Genomic DNA, 17010 nt, shown 5'->3' with positions numbered 1-17010 from the left:
TAAATCCTCTTAAGCCCAGCAACACTAGTCACATGCCCTTAATTAGGATAAAGTTGAAGTTGACCTGGAGTCAACCTTAAACTATGGCATGGAAATGAAGCATGTGTTCTGCCCTGTAAATCATTAACATCAGTAGGCATTCCACAGCTAAACTACATCCTTTAAGGCCCAAACAGAACTGCTCATATTTGCAGTTTCCCCTACTTGAAATAAACCCCCTGAGCAAGCAAAAAGAGCTTGGCCTAGGCAGAACTAGCACATCATCCTAAGCCCCTGTAGCAGCTTCCCTGGGTGAAAGCCACAGGTGCTCCTGCTCTCTTGTCAATAAAACTAGGGCACTTTTAAATGCAAAAATTAGATGAAATTAACTAGAATTCCTTCAAGTGAAACTACTGTTTATTGACCTGTTCTCACATTTTGTCCCTCTTTGGAAGAGGCAATAAAGATATATAGTATGCATCTCCTATGAAGTTGGGAACTTGGCTCTCAGCTGTGATTTGGAAAGGTACATCCATCTCTACTGGATAAATGATAATGCAGCCTCTAAATTATAGCTAATAATATCTGTAATTACTGAACAAGAATTTTCCTTCCAAAAGTTACAGGGTTATATTTATCACTTACAGCTACTTCTCTGAATTTATTCTTCTGACTACACATGAAACACAGTAATTTGGCCTCAAAATGGTACTTGCAGGAATGATGACTAGAATGATTTTATGCAAGAATCCATGGTGGAGGTAATGGTACTGTTTTGTGCATCTTACCTGGATGACAATAGATACATTAGTGACAAGGAAACTAAAAGCACGAATAAAATAAACAGAACTGATACTGTATATTAACATTCATAAACCTTGGGTTTAGAAATAAAAAAATATCCCATAAGACAAACTAGCAGCATTTTAGGTTAGTGTCCCATAGGACAAGAAAACCATGCTCCAGGGCCTCTTACTCTCTAGAAACTCCCTTCTGATCCTTCCCAGTGATGATGCTTTCTCCACCTCTAACACTGAATGGACTTTCTGGGATGAATGAGGGGTTCCTTTATACTGGAGACAGCAAGCCCAAGTAAGAGCTCCATGGGGAATTGTGCTACACAAACCAAGAGGGCCACTTGACTCAAAAGCAGTGCCCATTCTTAGAGGCAAACACTTGCCTTTACTTCTCCAGAAGCACAATGGCAGAGTGGGACAGCAGCCCACAGGAACACACTGTGCTGTATGGGGGATGGCTGGTCCTTAACTGAGCAGACTTCATCCCAATTTTTCTCTCTGATAAACCCTCCAACCAGCTGGAGGGTTGGTTTTATGTGTCAAACTCTGAACAAGCAAATGTGGGCAAGGGAATCCTACTAGATTTCTACAGATAACTGATCTGTTTTGATAATAGGGTGTTGGTGTTGGCTTCTAAGCAGAAAGGCTGAATTACTTTGATTCCCTAAGGGTTGGGAGGACACTTGCTTTGTTTTACTTTACTAACAGATACCTTTACACACTTAATGCATTAAGCATTAGTAGGCAGTTAATGCATTAAGCATAAGTAAGATGTGATATCTAGTTAATATACCTACTCCTAGTTAACTGACAAAGAAAGATATCCCTCAGGTAGGACTTGGCTTCATGATTTAGGTTACATTAAAATTTAAATTTCATAAAGATTCAAATTTCTCTATATGATTGTGCTCTGCATCAGCAAATCAGAATAAAGTGCCATTATTCTACTCCACAGAGTAATGTCTACTTTTCTTCCCTTTTTGCCTTTATTTCATTAACTGGCTGATCATTCCTATAATTTAATGTAAGAATTAGTATTTTTCTGTGTAGCAAAACAAAACTTGATCATACTGTGTGTGTCTAGAAAAGTCTAAGACTGAAAAACTAAGAAGGAAGAATATATCATTTCCCAAAAAAAATCTTCCTAATTAACTTGAAGTTCTATATTGACAAAAGTAAATATCTGACAGCTTTTACAACCACATTAAAAGGAGTGTACAATGAATATGAGAACAACACGGGTGACATCTACATGACAAGGAGACTGAAAGCAAAGTTCTAACCCAAGTGGGAAGCCAAAAACTGGAAAGGCAAAATAACTATCCCACTAGGAGATTTTTATTAATGTTCTAAAACATTATTCTAAAAATCAAGTAGATGCTGAAGCAAGAATCAAATTCCCTGAAAATTTAAGAAGATACAAAGTGACTTATTATGATTCATATTAGAAATCACAAGTTAAATGAAATACCAGTTGTTTTTCTTTGCCCATATGGCTAAATGAAAACATAACAAATACCAAAAATAAATTAACATACATCTTTCTCACTCTTTTCTGGGAAGTAAAGTCAATTCAGTATTGCCATCCAATTTCACAGCAGCTCAAAGACTTTGGCAGCAGGAAATTATAAAACTCTGTCAAAGTCTGCAGTGGTTCAACTAATGTTTTTTCTAAATACTTTTCCCACTTATTCTGTCAGTTATATATCCTAAAGATTCACTGTTTTGAAAAAAAATGCTGATGTCTTTTCAAAAGATGGCTTCATTAAAAAATCCAGATATGTGAATAGTATAGAGAAAAATACTGCATTAAACCCAAATCCTTCTCTAAATTAGCTTCAAACTGTCAAAGCCCATTGTATTCACTACCTTCAGCCCCATGCTGAGTACGTGCAAAATTGAAAAAATACAGACAAGTGCCCCCTCTCTCCTCACCTCCTTTGTCTAGCTTCCTTCCAACAGTTTTTCTTGCATTTGGATTATGTGGGAAGAGATCCCAAAAAATGAGCTGTGTGGTGGTCCTCACTGAGGCTGTGAGTAACATCCATGTCCAACTGCTGCCCCACGTGATTTATTTGCTTCCTCTACTAAGCCAAACTGCAGCCTCAACCTTCCCAAATTCTTTCTAAATTCAGCCCAGCAGGGTTCCCACTGCATAAATATAAGGCTTTTCTTACATCAGCTTGGTAAAATGAACAAGACAGTTTAAAACCAAGCAGAGTGACCCACAGATGGACTGATAATCATGGACATTTTGGTTAAACAAAACAAAAAATAAATCACCACACTCATGGGGACACACTTTACTGTCCAATCCATTAAAGGAAGTGTCATTCAGAGTCAATCTAGATAAAGCAGCAGAATTATGGAACTCTATTAGATTTTACATGAGGAGTTTGGGAATTGAAAGGTTTGCTCTAAGACAAAACCTGCAGTTTCCACCAGCACAGTCTGTAGCAGCAAAGGGCTGATAGGTACTGCAGCAGAGACGCCTTTCCTCATCCCCTGGACTAAAATGAGAGCATCCCTCAGTCATTTCTCTTGCTCTCCCACATACTGCCTAAAAGATCTTGTTAAAGAAGATGTTTTCTTTTGTATGATGACTGAAGTTAATGAGAATGTACCATAAATCTTGTATCCTGTAAAGCAGGAAATTACTGAGCTCTTGCAGAGTAAGAAGTTGGTGGACAGTATAGATACATTCAAACTGAGATACATTCTAACTGGCCTAAGGAAAAAAGAAAACAATCTGGTTCAGCTCACAGTCAATAACTCAAAAAAAAATGCAGAGTAAATATCAAGAGAGAATCACAGGGAGACCATGAGCTAAAGGGAGAGGAAAGGACAGGGCAGAGAAATTCACCAGGAATGGACATGAACACCACAGAGAAGAGACAACTAACAGAAGTCCTGGGAAGCAGTGAAGGAGAACAGAAATGGAAAGATGAATTGGGAAGTAGTGACAGTAAATGAAATGCCAGGGACATGCTGGTTTTTCACATTCATTTGTCCTAAATTATCTTCACTTTAACTAGGAGAGGAAGAAAGCCTCCGAAGTTACAGAAATGTTATGGAACAGAGGCAAGCAAGTAAACAAAAGCTCACAAACACAGCAAATGAAAGTAACAAAGCCACCACCATCATCACACAGACTAGATTGGGCAGTCTCCATATTGTTAAAATCCCCATTAATTTTTATTTTCTTCTTATTATCTCTTACAGTACAAAGATGCAGCCAATGACTGCAGAACAGCAAATCTAATATTGCTCTTTGACAGAAACATTATATATTATATATATTTATATATATATTATATATATATATATATATATTATATATTTTCCAGAGGCCAGCCTCTGTGGAAGGTTTTATCATTAACATTGAACCTGTCCTAAAAATCATGCTAACTTCCACTTACATTGTAATAGCTTAAATAAAGGTCAGCATATGCATTGCAAGGCTTCTCAGTTTATCTCTACACTTCACAACTTTTTAACTGCTATTTACAGTGGATAGTAGTTCATGAACTTTTGAAGCTTAGTAAGGGAACTCTAATAAACATTCAATGTTAAAAAACATGCATAAAAATAATTATTATATAGTAAATATAATTTTTTTACGCAATTATTTGGCATTACTGAGATGCTACTTCATAGGGCTATGCTACAAGACTGATTTATTTAAATCTCTTTTCAAGGATTAGAAATTTTCACAGATATTAACACTTGTAGCTGCACATATGCAAATTTCTTAAGAAACTAGGCAAGATGCAGTTTAATCTCTCACCAGCATGTCTAATAGAATTTTTGAATATCGGGGAGATTTTAAGTTTGGCAGCAAGACAAGCTTGCTAGACATGTTTATAAATTCCCTGGCAGATCTGAATCTGCTTAGCTTCCAAAAATCCTAGCTAAAAGCATTGCCATAGTAATTGGTTATATGTCAAAAATGGAAAATGAAAACGCTTCAAGTACCTTGTCCTTTTAATATATATATACATACCCCAACATATATATATGACAGAAAGTAATCCACAAAAATTTATAATCCTCACCATTGCCACCTGTTCTGTTACTCCTCTGTCCCACTGAGTTTTCAGACTCTTTGTATGGAAATTGAAGAGTAGTATCCAAACTTCGAAAACCTTCTTTGAGAGAGTGGTGCTTGTAGTAGTCTACAAGTTCCTTTTGGAAAGGAAGAAGACTTGCATTGGAAATTGAAATCACACACCATTCAACATGCTGGTGTACAGCCAATGACAGCTTCATTATAGCTGTAACCGTACTTTACAATACATCCCATAGAAAATGCTTGTTTTTAAAAATATAAACTACCAGCTTTCATATTGCCACTTAAAATATTTAAACAAAATAAACAAACCAAAAAATACACCCCAAAAACCAGCCAAGTAAAATCTTTTTGTCAGAGTCAACATTTGCTGCTCCTTTAAGTCAAGCTGAGGATGGCTTTGCTATTCAGGAGTCAGGCAGAAGGCAAGGTCAGCTGCTTGCTAAGGATGGAATTGTAAATGTCCCTCTTTTCTGAAATCTCTTTTGCAATAATAAGTGATGTTTATCTACACATGCACTTGTAAGTACACAGATCTGAAATAAAGCACAAGGTTTGTAAGTTAACAGCAGATATTCAGATGATGTAAAACTTACAAGGCAGGGCAGGCTTGGGAGATGTCAGACAGTGCACACTGACTGAAAAATCCAGTATTTCACATTCACCTGGCACCCAATCCAAAAATTTCATTGTCTCTGTGTGTGTGCATCTATATAAGCATTCACAGGTACACACAGGAATATTTCACATATAAATGCGAAAATTCATATATGTAAATATGAAAGAATAGCGGAAATAGTTGATGTAACCAAGAAGACAAGTGACTCAAATTCCTACTCTAAAGAAGGCAACACTCATCAAGATTCTGACAGCTCATGCTCTTCCTTTGCAATCTTCAAGCCCTGCCATTGTCTGCTACATTTGAATTAGCCCAAGAAATCTCAATATCACATCGTTTGTACATGGAGCTAGAATAAGATTAAAAGTGACTGGACAATTCAATGGAAATGTACTTCAATTGATCCATTCCAATGTGAGATTTCACTCTTCAGAAATGCAAGCACAAAGCAATGTATTTACTATAAACCCCTCAATTCATTCCACTTATTTACATCTAGACTTGCAAAATCAGAGTTGACCAAGCCAAGCTTAAAATTAGGAGCTCATACTGTGTTTAATCATTTTATTCTATGAAAAAAAACTCAGCCAGAAAATCAGGAAACAAACCAAAACACACAAAAACCATCCAGCACCACAAAAAGCTACCAAAATGCTTAGCCTATAATAGCTTACATCAGTGATACTAAGAACGCTTTGGGCTTTGCTGTTTGATATCAGCACATCACACAAACTGGAATGTCAGCAATGAAATTTACTCCCATATCATCACTGAATATCCAGACATTCAAATTACCATGACAATACTGTGTGTGATTTGTAAGTAAGTAGCATTCAAGGTAGGATATCTGGATAAATGGAATATAATTAGTATGAAACTTCTGTTATCTTTTTGCACAGTGTAAGTCTGTAAGGATTGTTTTGTTTGGTAAAAGTAATTAGAATTCCAAATGGACACATGTTGTTTGTTGGCAAAATAAGTAAAATGATTTTAAACTGAGGAAAAAGAAAAAATCATTTCATGTCACAGAGTTACTTTTAAAGCTTAGGTTTTAATTCCATTCTTCCATGAAAATGGTTGACTTGACAACTGGCCTCTAAAACATGAATTTCACAGATCACAGTAGCAAGCTTACAAACAGATGAGTGAGTTCAGCAGTCCGTGCCAGCATGGATGGGGGCCTCAGGAGCCTGTCACATCACCCTGATTCACAGCAGCAGCCAAACTGACCTTTCACTGCACCCTGCTCTACACACTCAGCACATTTTAATTACTTTGGTGGAAGTTTTTCAAACGTACTATGAAAAGTAGACACAAGAATTCTTCTACTTTTTTCCCCTCCAAAGCAGTACAAAACGCTGTGTCACTGCAGATCACTACTTAACATTTCCATGGATGCTGCCTTTGTCTCTCTTCTGCTCCCACTTCTACTCAATCTACTTTTGTTCCTCTTTTCTTTAAGACACTCTTACTTTTTCTCTTGCATCTATCCAGGACAAAGCAGTTGTTCCACAGCATGTACAAACACCACACCACTTGTGTATTTAACTCTCAAGGGCAGAATTCATAATACCCTATATCTGTATTATAAAATAATTCTTTCCTACTTGAATGTCAGCAAGGCTAAGTTGGTAGCAGTGAGGTCCTTACACCAGAAATTTCTTCTGTCCTCCTAATTCTGAACATTCTATTTGCTCATTTTCCATCCAACTTGGATGGAAACATCCTTTATTTATATTTCTGCTCTACTTTGGAGCCTGCACCAGTGCATTAAACTGCACCACTGCCATAAGAAGAAACCTGGCAGTGTGGCACTCCAGCTGCCGTGCTTTGCCATGATCCGTTTCCAATGAATCATTTGCAGGGTTCACAGATTCAGCAGCCACCTCCCTGTGTGTGTGAGCAACACCATCATTTCTGCTGCTAAACAATGAAAAGATCTCAGGGTCCCCAGCCCTAAAACTAAACAACTCACTGGCTTGTAAGTGTGAAATAAAGATAAGAGTGCAATAACAGCTTGGTGCATTCTTCATCAAGAAATGCATGTTTATGTTCTTCCTGTTCTAATGAGCACTTCCAGATTATCATTTAATCTCTCCACACTTCTAGGATGCTCTTGTTTTACAGAGTATTAGTTTTACAAGAGTATCAGTGGTTAAACTAAAATAATTTCCAAGGCTTCCTGATTTTAAGGCTTCCCCCTGCTCTTGTTTTGTATTATCCTTCATTTTTATTTAGCATTTTCACATACTTGATTATGCATTCAGGAAGGCTGCTGCATAAATTTTAATCCAATTGATTCCTAAAAACCAAGATTTCCAAAGACATCAAATTCTTCTTTCCAGATTCAGCCTAACTCCAGAGTGGGCTGATGAATAGGATTCAAATTCCTCCTCTTTTCCCCTTCACTACAAGGGACACAGTCCAGTCCTAACAATATCTTAAGCACATAAAATTATCACTTAGAGCTAAAACCATAAACATAAAAAATTATCCTATTAGCAGGAGTGGACACAATTGAAATCTTTCACTCACATAGCTTTATGGAATTTCATAAACCAAAGTAGCTCTCTCTAACAGAAACAGCTACAAAGAAAATCTCACAATGTTAAAAAGCTAATCAATGCTTACCATTAAATTTTTAAATTTTCTATTTTCTGCAATGTGGAAAAAGCCATCTCTTGTTAAAATCTTGATGTGTTTCACTTCGTTATTGTACCTGTGGGCAATGAATAACTTATGAATATAAATGTGTTTTTAATCAGACACAATCAATAATTACCTGAGGGCATGCCCCTAGAACACTGCACACATAAATTCTTAAGACAAAATGTATATCTTGCCAAAACAAAGTTGACATCTAATCAACCAAACATATTTATTAAAGTACAGCTAAAGAAGTAATCTGTCATCAGAAAAAAAGTCACAGCTAACTGCTTATTCTAATTGGGAATTCCCATGTACTTCCTGCTTTTATATTCATATTGATCAACAACACGAAGGCAAAAAAATTGTTTGCACCCACAAAATGTACAAACCCACATTTTACTGAACAGTCTGAGATGCAAAGGGCTTTGAATTCTCACCAAAGTCAATTGAACAGATCTCACTGTACTGCAAACAATGCTTACTCTTCTCCAACAGACTCAACCTTTATTTTTGTAGCCCCAATTTGCTACATCAGCATCACAAAACCATTGCTTCTTTCCTCCCATAAATCCTGGATATTTTTTGACAGCACTTCAGTTCTCCTATATTGACTCTATTCAAGGCTGCACATAATTATATAATGGAAACAGTGGCTTGTTTTCTATATTTATTTCAAATACTATCTAGACAAAAATGAGAACAGGGAAACTTTCTTGAGGCATTCTTAATCCAATTCCACTTACTTAATGCTAATTGCATATTCTCCTGATTCTTTGGTCCTGTGCCGCACCAGGTAAGTGCTGTTTACTCTGTTAATTAGTTCACTTTCTGCCTGCAATCGTTCCATTGCTCCTGCAAACCTGTAACAAGGAAAATAAAAATTGCCTATGATTTTTTTCCAAGCTCCAAAGGTCTATTAAATATGCAATAGAGAGTGAAAATATTCTACATATCATGAGGACCAAAAATAAATCAATTGCAACAGAATACCACTTCCAGATTCCTGAATAAACAATAAAACATGAAAAAATTCCCTGGTTGGGGGTTGTGGAATTCCTAATTAGAAAAGTACTTTTATGGATTTTGAATAGAATATCTGCTAAGGAAAGTGCTCAAGCCCAAGCATAGCTGAATGACTACTGGCTTGAAAAGTTCATAAAACCAGCTAGTCTATCTGCATCATATGCTGCAAGAGAAGCAATACAACAGTGGTCCAGAACCTTTGAACCTCCCTGAATTCTAGGGAGATTTATTGCAACAGAATGGAGAAGCAGCCACCTGAGGTAGATCCGGTCAACAAAAGACGTAATTGAAAATTTGGTACTTACACAAGACAGGATTTTATTTCATTTCATAATTATGCATAACCTCTACAGGCTGAAGTGCAGTGGGTATACCCAACATCCAGAGGAAAAAAAACTAAATAAGCCAAACCCATCCAAATTTGAAAAAGCTGATGCTAAATGTTGAAAGCTAAGACAAATAAATCACTGATTCTGCAGCCTGGCTGCACGAGCAGATTTGTGCCCTTGCTCTGCCTTGTGGTGTGTGTAGCCACATGAGAGGCTGTCAGCAGACACTCATTTGCAAAACCACAGGTTACAAAACTGTTAATTAGGGAAAGTGACCTAGCTTCCAGGGAAATTATGCTTATCTTACCATTTTACAAAGGCTGTCAACCACCACAGCCCACCACTATGTAAAATTTCACACCAATACATCACAACCAATTAGAAAGGAACTTTAAGTAAAATAATAGTTCTTTATTAAAAATCCATAGAAGATAAAAACTAATGCCAGTAATATGCTTTCTTCTAACAACATTATAAATAGACCATATGATAGAAATTAATTCAAAATATCAATTTTAAATAATAAACACTTTACTTGGCTTGTTATGAAAAATCAGTATTTGTTTGGGTGTGATCCTAATTTCACTTTTAGCAAGTTAAGAGGAAGTCAGAACTCATGTCTAAATGGGAAGGCATAAAATCAGTGAAAGAACACAAGTGGTGCTTACTCTGCTCTCTCAGAACCACCATGTCTTTTCTGAGTTGTGGGAAGGAGTTCACACACTTCATAAACCCCAGAGGAGCAGTAGTTGCAGTTTTGATACAACATTTTTTTCAAAGCATCATCAAGGTTGGAAGAGACCTTCAAGATTCATCTAGTCCAACCCTGCACCACCATAGACACCCCTAAACCATATTCCCAGGTGCCACCTGTATCTCTACAGCTCCAGTGTTGGGGGTGGGGTTTTTAGGAAATGCAGAATTATTCATGATACAAGATATATTTAATATTATTCCTTCCTTTATTCACTCAACATCTAAGATATACTTCCATGCTTCATATTATAACCATCTCTTACTGTTCTATTTCAGACCTCCGGGACTAAGGCTGTGCAGCCACAGACATGTAAACAAAACATCAAAATCATTATACCAGAAATGCTTTTAGGCAATGCATGGTATTGCTTTCCCAAACCATTACATAATGTCTTCTTCTGAAGCCTAGAAAGGTTAAACCAATACAATTTAAATTGTAGTAAACACAGTTGCTTTCTGTGACTGCTTCTTTCAGAGATTCTTGTAAGAAAAGACAGACTTACCACAGCTGTGAAGAGTAGTCTACTGGCTTAGGAACCTAGAATATCAAAAGATACAGATCCAGGTGATCTAATTTGTCCACAAGTCTATTTTCTTTAGAGGAAGTTATAATAAAGGACAGATATTCTGTATCATTCTGAAAGTAGTACAGAATATTTTAAGTTCTTTTCTTGTGTTTGTTTTGGGTAGGTTTACTTCACAGAAGTGTTCAAACAAAGCTTTTCTGACAGTGCCTATATTCAAATTTCATAAACAAAACAGCTCAGTGCTCTGTATTGTAGAAAAGTGCACTAAGGCATGCAATCAATTTACAGTAATGTATAAAACTCATGCCATGTATTCAGGACTGTGTGGCCTTAGACTGGCCACTGGGAAGTATGCTCTATAATCGTCAGAGAGACCTGAGAATATTCCACAACTTCTATCACATGACATCACTCATTCCTTTGTATTTGACTTGGGCAGCTCTTGTACTGTATCTTGCTAAACATGTCATTTGATTCTGAAATTAAATTTAAAAATTGAACTGTAATCAGCTTGCAAAATGGATGTTATATGTACACAAACATATGTATAGATAATGTTTATTCATGCACAAGAGGCACAGTATCATCTCCCATTAGTGTGTGAAAACTCAGTATTACCCTACTCTTCTAAAACGTGTGAAAATGCACAGTGCTGAAAAATGAATTTTAGTGAAAGGTTAACATAAATCTCACACACTTATAACTTAAGGTCACATATTCTTATGTGTTTTGTTTTTTTCGTTCAAGTAAAACCAATGGATATTTTATTTTCTGGACTCTAATAGGGTGGAAATTACAGTAACATTCTTCTCAAATTTTTTTTATTAATGATACATGGAATGTCACCACAAGAGACTTCCAAAAACAAATCAAGTCAGGAAAATATTATTACAAAGGCCTCGAAACTTAAATTGATTGAACTGCAATCAATTACAATTCCCACTGTCTTGACCTCAGGTATCAAACAAGATCTCTATCAAGTCTCTAGACTTGACCTTGAAATAGACTTCAGTCTGGAAGACATTAAAGTTCTTTGTGACAAAACCAGGCTCATGTGTTTGGCTTCTGTAGTAGTAAATCTTAACAGGTATTAAACAGTCATTTAGTCTAATTCTTGAGAGAGAGAAAGGAAGCGTGCATTATTCCCAGAGAGAGGAGACAAAGGGCTCTTTTCTCAGCAGCCTCTGCAGTGCTGGCAGCCCATGAAGCCCTCAGGGGTGCAGGGCACCCCGGAGAGGCAGGGGTCACCCTGGCAGCAGCACTGGCCTTGCCCATCCCTGCAGGTACTGATGGTGTTATTCAGGCAGCTCTGCCTCTAGCGGGGAGACCGGGCAAAAAATGGACCATGTAAATGCTGACACACAATTCCTAAGAGAAATGCTTCACTTCAAATGTGACATTTGAAGTGATTGACCTGATGACACAGGTTGATCACCAACCTGCGATCTTGAACCTTCAAGGCCACCATTTCAAAAATTACAAAGTTTTAACATGTTTTTTACATGTTGCAAGATATCCTTAAATATTTCAAATTTGTTTCAATATCTGTAGCAGTGCTAATAAACTGGAAAGGATATAGGATATAAAAATTCAAAGATTGTTTAAGTCGATCCTCCAGAGCAGTTAAATGATAGATGAGTAGTTGCTTTTGTAAATTTTGAATGGACAAATATATTCCTATAACAAGTGTTGTTCATTGGTATAAAGAGGATAAAATCAAATGTTTTTCCAGGACCTCTTGGTTCCTACTGTGCTATGTATTCAATGCCTCTACAGAAACTAGAAAAATGGAGGAAAGCTAGGAAGAAACAGATATTACTCACAGAGGGCATAAAATGTCTGCTGACATATACTACTTATTTTAAAGGGAAAAAATTGTTTATAGGGACATCTGTGAAAAGTCTGGAATATAGATATTCTGGAGCTCAGCAGTTTTTCATTCAATATTCATTCCTAAAGTCTTCTGATATATGGATTTTATGCTGTTTCTGGGCATTTTTATATCAGATGGTTGTAAAGACTGTTAGACTTAATAATAACAGTAAAAGTTATAGCATGTTTAAAACCTGATTGATGTTTCAGTATCTTTAACTGCATCGTTTATCATAATAAGATGTTTATATTTCATCCTTCCAAGTTAACAGTGGTGAAGCATCAATTTATCATTTTGTTCTGATCATGACACCAGTTGGTAACATTTCATGAATAGTATTTATTCATTCTGTAAAACTGCATTATTTTCAATACTCCTCTAAATAGTGTATTTTAAATTTAGCAGAAAGCTTTACCAGTAGAAAGATACCTACATAACACCCCAGCAGCATTTTTCCTAACTTCAGGATATTACACTGACAGTGCTTTTAAAGTATATTGGTGATTCCTAAAAGTGCTGCTACAGTTGGGGTCAATGACTACACAATGACTGATGGAGTCACTGACAGTGACACCATGGAATGGGAAGTCCACCCTTGAACAATAAGCTAGGGGTGGGAAATTCACAAATTTAACAATAAGCAAAGGGTGGAGGGATGAAAGCTAAATTCACACAATTTCATCTTTATTTCAGATTTGTCCTCTCACCCAAACTAAAAAAACTTGTACCTATAAATAGTCTGTGCATTCCTCTTCAAACAAAATCCATGGTATTTTGGTATTTTAATATTCTTATATTCTTTAGGATCTCATGTATACTTGGTCTGGAAATCAAGGCACAATAAGCCCCAAAGACATATCAAAATGCAGCTACTAAGAGCTGACCCCACCTACTTATAAAAGCCATTGAAGTGGCATATCTTGATTGCTGTAACAAAAGGAATTTTATTAATAAGTCAAACTGTTAAGAATCAGGTTCAAGTAAGTGAAAACTACCTTAAAGCAAAGTAAGGACTAGGATTCATTGCAGAGTTAATGGGGTTTTATCAATTAATCTCAACAAAGGCAGGCAGTAATCTGATGCACAGTGTCACAGAGGGCAGAGAAGGAACAAGTGTATTTATATTAATATATCATCACATCTGTACATAAAACTCTTGAGTACATATTAGAGTACATATTAGAAAATTATTTTTCTTATTACTTTCAAAAATTTTTCTAGATTGAGAAGATTCTTGTGTGAAGTAAAGACAAGTAAGAGCATGAAGAAAAAAGAAAATTTATCAAGCAGTCAGAATTCCAAGTTTTATATTAGTTTTACAATTTTTAAACTTAGTACCTAGGCTGTAATCCCTCTCTCTAACCCAAAGTGACTGGGGAATAGATTAGAGTCACAGCACTCTCACCTTTCTGCTGGGGAAGGGAGAAAGTGCACTTTCACATAAAATGTATTTGATCTACACTCTGGGAACTCTTCAGACAGTTCAATTTATTAATATTCCCAAAAGTGAAACCTGCTTATCAAACTTGTTTTCTTGACATGTCCTACTTACACCCAATAACCAAAAGTATTAGAACTCTCTACTTTAAGCAATACTGAACCCACCATGAAAGCAGCAAGGAACTAGAAATAATATTATTTTTGTAAGATAAAATTAATCTTGATGAACTAATGAACTAGGCAGTTTTCCTGTAAGGTGGCAAACAGAACTAAATCGTACTTACACATGGGCTAGGTTTTACTGCATCACTTGGGAAGAATCCAAGCTCTCCTGTTGTTAGATTTCGTCCCTAAAAAAAAAAAAATCAATTTTTGAGACATAATTGGGATTAACAGTAAATAATAATGCATGCCCAGTGATTTAGGACAATAAATTTTAAAGACAAGAGTCTTTAAAATAAAATGCTGTTCTAATAAAGTGTTGCTCAATATTTCTGTGGGTTTTGTTGTTGTTTCGTTGGGGTTTTAATATAATTAAGTAATAATTATAACTGATAGATCTGAAAGCTCTGAGAGATAAGAGGCAAGAAGGGAGCTCAGAGACTGTGATGTGATTCCCAGTTCTGTCAATGTCTGCCAGTGTTTGATATCTTCATTAATGTTAATTATCTCCTTTCAAGTTATTTCCTCCTCAGCTGGCATTCTACAGAAAGCTGCCACCTGCAACCTTGCAGATCCCCAAAATGGCTACACCACTGTGCAGCAGTGGTTGCAGCACCTGAGAGACCAAATTCCAGTGGGATTCAGAGCTCAGGATCCAACAGCCAGTGTTAAACACTTCCATAAGGGATGCACGTCAGTGGAAACCGACTGGGCAGGGAACACCAGCAGAATTAAAGAATTAAAGAATTAAAGATGACTGTGATGTACTGACATGCTGGAGATGCATTCACACAACAATGGGGAGAGCAGGGGCAGAAATGTATCCAGCAGGGCCTAAACTGAGCCTTTCCTGCACCACAAGGAACCACTCCAGGTTCTAAGCACCAAAAGTGACCTGACCATCACAAATCCATGCATCAGCAACTCACACACAGTTCAACACCAACCAAGCTCTTCTGAAGAGCACCTTAAAGCATCTTTTTATTCCTAGTAGTAATATTTGGCAATGAAGACACATGGCAGAGTAGAAGAGAGCACATACCTAAAATCCTGAACACAGATTCATAAAATGGAGGCATCAAAATGTGTATTTAGGCAAACAAATGTCTTAATTTAACTGATTTTTTAAAAGCACATAAATTCTTAACCTCTTTTAAATGTAATACACTGACTGTAAATGTAATATACTCTCAGCATTTGGCAATGAGATTAAACATGAGTACTTGACAAGCATTGAAATCATGCAAATTATATTTCTTTTTTATTTTTGATAGCATACCTGCAAATTAAAAAAATTTAAAGGGAAAAACCCTCATAAACACACATGAGGATTTCTTCAGGGTTTCAGATCCTTTTGTTTCTGTAACACTAAATGTGTAATTCTACAATAATATCGCCACAAAAAATAGAGCTCAGAAAATTCAACAGAGTGGAGCTGAATGTAAAAAAATAACAAGGGTTTATGAAAACAAATAAAAACATTCTTTGATTGGTACTATCCTAAGCACAATAAGTGAGTGCACCATTCTCTGTAGATCACTATACAATTTATCACACACTGTAGCTACCACTTTAACCAAAAATACAGAGAAGTGCAGAGGCAGCAGAGGGAAAATCACATAGGCAGTATTTAAGCTAAAAGTGCTTTATACTAGTGATATTTTAAAAAATAATTCTGTGCAAACAAGTGACAATCTCACAGATTTGAACCTGTGTTCGGCAAAGCAAAGCCTTACACCATTCCACATCATCTGCTTGAATAAAGGTTACCCTTTGTATCCATATATTCTATTTACTCCTGAAACAGAAATCCCACTCAAGTACAGACCTAATTTTAAGCAGAGCTCTGAAACAGTCTGCCATCTAAGTGATACTTATTTTCAATACTAATCCTACCTGAATAGCAAGTGGTACCACACTCAACAAGAGCAGCCACTGAACAAAACATATTCATGTCTATCAAGACATGTTTGACCACACTTCAGCTACAGCTCAAGCACTGCTTAGTAACCTGTATTATTTATTTGATGTGCTGTAAAGAATGAAAAAGTTTTACCTAAACCACACATACTTATCTATTTCAATCATATGAATTTCTGAATGGTCAACTTAGAAAACCATTGTAATATTAGTCTAGTGGGTCAGCTGTAAATTACCCTAAAAGCCCTTTTGAATAATTAAAGATTTTAATATAAATTGCATTTTACAGGCTCTTTCTTAGTATGCATTTTAAAATGTAGATGTCATTAAAAGACTCAGAAAAATCTGTATTAAGCAGTCTGTGACAAGAGAGAAAAAAAAAATCCTGAATGATGCTAATGGAGATGACAATTTCCATTAGGATTCAAATCTATTACTGAGGCTTCTAGGGAAAAGCCTAACACACTCTCTGGTTTCTGCTAGTTAAACACAATGAGATTCTAGCTAAATTCTTTAGCATGATAATCACAAACTACCTCTAAGACAATTTCCAGTAAATTGAGCTGACAGATGTGTATGAACATGGCAATAGAATCAGTCCCACACGGTAGCAGTAATTTTGGCTTGGACTAATTGTGTTAGTCAGATGATTACCTTCTAGCCAGTCCTGAGTCAAGAGCAGGTTTAAATGCTTCTCCAGATCAGAACTCTAGACCTTGCAGAACCAAGTCCTACATACAAAACTATACAGGCCAAACTCTGTCATTTAAAAAGATTTATTTTTAGTGATGCAAAGTACCCACGGCGTGCTAAGTAACAGGTTGGGGGGTTTAGAGGGGAGTTGATTGGTTCTTTGGGTTTGGAGAG

At 36.4% G+C, this 17010-nt stretch overlaps 1 protein-coding gene across 2 annotated transcripts in view; it reads right to left on the bottom strand.

Moving 5' to 3' along the window:
* The window catches only part of VAV3 (vav guanine nucleotide exchange factor 3), a 147698-nt gene that overhangs the window by 9756 nt on the left and 120932 nt on the right, over positions 1-17010 (bottom strand). For both annotated transcript variants that reach the window (XM_077182118.1, XM_054638054.2), the window contains exons 21-25: positions 14346-14411; positions 10725-10759; positions 8857-8973; positions 8096-8183; positions 4832-4961 (exon numbers count right to left, since the gene is read on the bottom strand). In XM_077182118.1, the coding sequence (XP_077038233.1) occupies positions 4832-4961; positions 8096-8183; positions 8857-8973; positions 10725-10759; positions 14346-14411 (436 nt within the window). The remainder of the gene's footprint in view (positions 1-4831; positions 4962-8095; positions 8184-8856; positions 8974-10724; positions 10760-14345; positions 14412-17010) is intronic.

The sequence above is a fragment of the Agelaius phoeniceus genome, chromosome 8, assembly GCF_051311805.1.
Source record: "Agelaius phoeniceus isolate bAgePho1 chromosome 8, bAgePho1.hap1, whole genome shotgun sequence".
In the NCBI taxonomy this organism is placed as follows: Eukaryota; Metazoa; Chordata; class Aves; order Passeriformes; family Icteridae; genus Agelaius; species Agelaius phoeniceus.
The sequence above is the reverse complement of the archived record's forward strand: the minus strand, read 5'-3'. Positions and strand labels throughout refer to the sequence as shown.